General features: G+C 42.5%; 1 protein-coding gene across 1 annotated transcript in view; it reads right to left on the reverse strand.

The window, feature by feature from the left end:
- Positions 1–5,790, reverse strand: part of TMEM26 (transmembrane protein 26) — a 42,969-nt gene extending 37,179 nt beyond the window's left edge. The window contains exon 1 of the mRNA XM_060090370.1: positions 5,600–5,790. Within this exon, the coding sequence (XP_059946353.1) occupies positions 5,600–5,790 (191 nt within the window). The remainder of the gene's footprint in view (positions 1–5,599) is intronic.
- Between the last annotated feature and the right edge of the window lie 210 nt (positions 5,791–6,000).

Consider the following 6,000-nt stretch of genomic DNA (forward strand, 5'->3'; position numbering starts at 1 on the left):
TCTTCTCTCTCATATCTGCTTTTCCTCCTCCAGCTCAAATGCTGTAAAGCCCCCTTTCCCTCCCTACTCACCATCCCCTACCCACGTCCCCACCCTGCCCCATCACCCCTCCTCACATCCTTTTCTCCTCTAAATTGTCAGAGTCTTAACATCCCTGCTTTCCCCATCACCAACTCAACGATCTTAAAATGGTTTAACAGCTCTGTGCCTCAGCTTCCTCACCTAAAAATGGGAGAAAAAACAGAAACAGAAAATAACTACAGCTGCTGTCAGGATCAAGTGGGAAGTTCTGTAAAACACTTGAAAGAGCCCGAACGTCACAAAATGCTAAATATTCATAATTATTCTTATTCCCACACATTTGAACACTTCATTGAAATGCTACGTTTTATTTTAAAATCTCAAATGTGTCTGTTTTCTGTTTCTTCACAGTGTCTAGCATGTGTCATGCTTACTTAGTAGGCAGGTCAACAAATAGTTGTCTGATTCAACTTAATAGAAGAGAAGGGAGGGGACTTCCCTGGTGGGGAAGTGGTTAAGAATCCGCCTGCCAATGCAGGGGACACGGGGTTCGAGCCCCGTTCCGGGAAGATCCCACATGCCGCAGAGCAACTAAGCCCGCGAGCCACAACTACTGAAGCCTGTGTGCCTAGAGCCTGTGCTCTGCAACAAGGGAAGCCACCGCAATGAGAAGCCTGCGCACCGCAACGAAGAGTAGCCCCCCTTCGCCGCAACTAGAGAAAGCCTGTAGACAGCAATGAAGACCCAACACAGCCAAAAATAAATAAATAAATTTATTTTTTTAAAAAAAAGAGAGAAGAGAAAGAGACAATGCAGAAAGGTGACCATATAAGTGAGGTGTTTTATTAACTCAATGATATTTACCTTGTATTCTTGAAATTTTGATGAAGAAAGCTCAGTGCTTAAAATTCTACAGTTTTATCAATAAATTCAACTTAGATTTCTACTTATTCTCAGATACCACCTGCTTTTAAGTAAACAGGCTTCAAATTTGTCACAATCTTGATCGTTTTTCTATTTCCTGAGGAATATTTTATCAGTATTAGCTAGAAAGCAACTGGAAATCTTATCTTCTGTTTGACTGTACCTAAATGGTAATTCACAGATCCTTTGGATTGTTGCCCAGACAATAGAAAACAAATCAAGAAAAAATAAAGCAGTGATACTAATTTCCATCTTAATGAAATGTAAGTGAATAGCAGATGAAATTAATAAATACTAGGGGAAACGGGCCAAATTCCACCAGCACACATTTGTTGGACTTAACAAGGAATGTGTCGTTGGCTTACCCTCTTTATTCTATAGGATTCCAACAAATTAAGCTCCTCCAACTGGCAAGTTCTTAGTGTTGATGTAATGTTGCCTGTCCCTGGACAGCTGAGCTCAGCAGCTCTAGTTCCATTTTTCCTATCCAAAGAATAACTAAAGAAACATTCTTTGGACAAGTGTAATATGTTTGCTACATTTCAAGAAATTTTTTTCACATTTTCCTCTATAGCACTGTTTATTGCACCATGATTTCTATAGATTTGATTTATTTGGGGCCAGGTGCAAATTTTAATAAAAGGAACAATGTTCAAACTAGCCTAGAGCAGTCTAAAGGAGTTTCATGGATCTGATATTCCAGAAAAGAAATTTTCACTTCATGTGTAAACAGGGTTTAGTCCACCATTCAGGCCTTGATTGATTGATTGATTGATTTTCAGTATGAGAGGGTTGTCCCTCTTCCTCCTCCTCTTCTTCTTTCTCTTCTCCTTTTTCTTCTTCTTCTTCTCATTCTCTTCTCCTTCCTCCCCACCTCCCTCTCCTCCTCCTCCTCTCCCCCTCCTTCTTCTTCTTGACTAGTAAATAGACAATGTATTCAATTGATACAAAGGGTAGTTCTTTGACAAGTTTGTTTTTTTTTAAATTGAGGGCATAATATACATAAGTCTGTAACTTTATTCTTCTGACAACATATCATGGACATCCCTCAAAGTCAATAGATAAAATCTAGCTCATTATTTTTAATACCAGCAAAATATTCTATAGTATGGGTATATTACAATTTTTCAACCAATCTGTTGGTGAATAATCAGGTTGCTTTTAGCTTTATTTTCCACTAACAAGATGAAAATTAGTATTTTTGTATGTGTGTCTTTGTATATGGGTACTTTTGGTTCTATAGGGTAGAGTCAAAAATGTAAGACCAATGGATCAAAAGATACATATATAGGGACTTCTTTGGTGGGACAGTGGTTAAGAATCCGCCTGCTAATGCAGGGGACACTGGTTTGATCCCTGGTCCAGGAAGATCCCGCATGCCGTGGAGCAACTAAACCCGTGCGCCACAACTACTGAGCCTGTGCTCTAGAGCCCAGGCTCCACAACTACTGAAGCCCATGCACTCTAGGGCCTGCATGCTGCAGCTACTGAGTCCATGTGCTGCAACTACTGAAGCCCATGCACCTAGAGCCCGTGCTCTGCAACAAGAGAAGCCACTGCAATGAGAAAGCTGCGCACCGCAACGAAGGGTAGCCCCCGCTCGCCGCAACTAGAGAAAGCCCACGCGTAGCAACGAAGACCCAACTCAGCCAAAAAAAAAGATACATATATCTTTATATTATGTAGATCTACATAAAGATCTCTGTAGTAACATTTTCCTACTTAGAGGTACAGATACTGCCATCATTTTTACTTTATCTTTTTTTTCATTCCATCAGCCTTGATTTTCTAATGACAACTTTTTTGAGCGTTCAAAAACAACAAAAAATTATGCTTTGCCTCACTCAGAAAACTTCAATCCAGAAATGAAGTATGTCCCAAATCAAACCCTTCTTAAGTGTCACCATGTTATATCCGGGATAATTTTCTATATTTTTTTAGCATTCCACTTTCTGATTTTTTTCTCAAACTTATGAAAGAACAGCATGTGACCTTTGTCCATCACGAAAATGACGATATTTGTAGACTTGGTTTTATTTGGTAACATAAGTAGAACAAAGAATTACTAATCACATTTCTGTTTAGATCATTTTACAAAGACTCATTTGTTCCTGAAATTTTATAATAGCCAAGTCTATCAAGGATTTTTTTTTTTTGCTAACTCTCAAATGTAATCTTGATATTGAGCCAGCAAAAATTTTTTTCAGTTAGTGCTATAATATACAATATACATCGTGGGCGTGTTCTGAAATAAAGATGAGAATTATTTTCTGCTTTTTGGCCCTGAACCCTGGTTTATTGGCCGGTCTCTCAAGTAAAGTTTTTTGACTTTTACAGACAGAAAATATGTCCACTGGACACAGAATATTTTTTAATAAGAAGAAAAATAAGAAAAACTCTAGGATCTAGAAAAGACCATTTTTTTTGTATTCATTGACCATCAACATATATTATTTCATTTAATTTATAGCAACCTATGAGATAAGTATTTATAGATGAGGAAACTGAGACTCAAAAAGGTTATGTAACTTATTCAGTGCCTCACAGCAAGTAAGTAGGAAAGCCCAGATTTTTACTCCATTATCTGTCTGATTTTGAATCCATGCTCTATATACAAACATGTCCCCAGTTTCTTGTTTAATTTGCCATATTGACAATCACCAGTTTTTGGCCCAACCTTTTTTCCTCTTTCAGTTTTAAGTTACATGTCAATCTGAGTCAATCAGCGGTCAATGGTGATACAGACATGAAGGTTCCATTGCCTACAGTATTTCTACACAACTGGCATGGTATTTTGACTTAATGTGAGCTAAGCCCTCACTCTTGGAGAAGAAGGAGGATATTTCAGGGCCAGTTGAGCTGGTCCCTCTTCTGAGGTTGACATTTCTCCCAGAAGCTCTGATGATGGCTGGTGGCAGGACTACTTTCCATGGAACATATTTAAGCCTCACAGTTCATCCTCATTGTTACTGAAGATATTTTTTACCCTAGCACGTTAAAGCTACTCAGTAAAAACTAAATCAATCTCATGCGATCTGCTTGCTGGGTGAACACTTTTCTCCCTTTTGTTTCTTATTTGGGGAACTAATACTATTTTTCTTTGAGATTTCCGAAAGGCATACAGGAAAGTTCCTCAGATCTCTCTTGCTTGATAAGCTGTTAATGGGGGGAGGGGCAGTGACATTCCTCCAATCCTTGTTGTATTAAATTAAGATTCTACTTGAATAATTCCTTCATTGTAGTTCTAGAAATTTTTCGACAGTGGAAAATTTAAGCAAGACTCACATGATTTTAAGAGACAACGCATTCTCTCCCTTGGATTGTCGTGAAATACACAGCCTTTTGTAGTTTAATATGTAAAACTGTCCAGAGGGGTTTTTCTTTTATTTTTTCTTAATATGCCACCATGTATATAATTCTTGAATTGGCTAACTATTTTCCTCTATCTCATAGCAGTCGGTATTCTTCTTAAATATGGCATATATGAAAACACAGACTCATTGTTTTAAAAAATAATACTGAAAGAGGCCTAACTCAGATAAGTTTGGGCTGAAAATTTCCTGGGAGTGGAGCCATAGAGGTAGAGGCTCTTTGTAAATGGCAGGGAGTCTTTTTCTCAATTCTTTGATTGCCATCCAAGTCTTTGGGGAGGAAATAAAACATCACAAAAGAGTCTGCGGTTTGGCTCCTTGAGGTGAAGGCTGAACCACTGCCTGCTAGTACCTTCACCAGCATCGTAACCCATCTTTTTTTTTTTTTTAACGTTGTAAATGCTATATAAACTTTATATGAGCAAACAAGCTCAGAAATGCACATTCAACTCAAAAGTACCATCTTAGTACAAGTTAGAGCAAATTAAGATCTAAGCAGGTTATCTAAGCAGGTTAAGTGAATCTAAGCAGGTTAAGTGAAACCAATGTCAAAATCACACATTTATATCTAAGATAACTTCCCAAGGTGATATAGAACAAATCTAAGTGAAACTAAGCAGACTGTTTGCAACAAGCAAGAAATGACACATTTGACAAGATGGGCTGACCATTAACCAAGGCTCGGAAGCAACCAAGCTCCGAGGACACCTGAAGTTAGTGCCATGCTGGCGCTGGTTTGCGGCGAAGCGGCTGAAACCACAGACGTGCTGCAAGTGGCTTCTCACCCCGGGAAGCGCTGCCCGCAGTGCTGCCCAATGTGCATAAGCCCTTACACAAGTCGCTGATGCCCGGCGAAGGGCATTCCCATAACTGCATGCACTCAGGCTAAGCCGTGCACAACCACACCCCAAATTCAGAACGCAGAGCACATGACACTCCCGTCGCCCCACTACTCTCCCACTTTGGAGCACTTTCTGCAGAGCATGCAAGCGCTTCCCTTCTTTTTTCCCATCTTTCAAGTTGCTAGACCTGGGGTTGGGTGGCGCGTGGCTGCAACTGGAGCCTTCCCCTTTCCCGGGTTGCCCTGGTACCCTGGGGCACTCCGTTGTGTCCAAGCGACGCCCAAGCATCCCGCGCTCCTTCGACGCTCCCAGCGAGGACAAAGGGGGTCCGCATCCCAGTAAAGAATCCTCGGGGAGACGGGCTCTTGGGCCGCCTGAGAGTGCCGCAGGGGACAGCGCCCGGGGACTCGGCGTGCCCTCCCTCACCCAGGGTGCGCTCACCACTTGTAGCCTCTGCCGCGCTTGAATTTGAGGGTCAGCGCCGTCTCCAGAAAAAGCAAGAGGTTGAGCAGCGCCAGCAGCCAGTACCACGGCTCCTTCTTCACCTCGGTCACTCGCCAGACTCCAACCAGCGAGTGTAGCACGAAGAGCAGCCGGGTGGCCAGGGCGTTGAGCAGGACCAGTCCCTCCATGCCGCCCGGCGCGCTCTGCCCGCGCCCCGCGCCCGCGCCCCGCAGGCCCCGCCGCCGCGAGCACCCGAGCCCGCCCGAGGGCGGGACGCGACAGCTCCGAGACCTGCCGCTGCTGTCGTCCTCCCTCACCCTCCCGCGCACAGGAGCGAGCGGAGCGGAGCGCCCCTCCCCCAAACTTCCTGAGAACTCTTGAAAGAGAGGCGATTGTGT

The sequence above is a fragment of the Mesoplodon densirostris genome, chromosome 1 (genome assembly GCF_025265405.1).
Source record: "Mesoplodon densirostris isolate mMesDen1 chromosome 1, mMesDen1 primary haplotype, whole genome shotgun sequence".
NCBI classification, from domain to species: domain Eukaryota; kingdom Metazoa; phylum Chordata; class Mammalia; order Artiodactyla; family Ziphiidae; genus Mesoplodon; species Mesoplodon densirostris.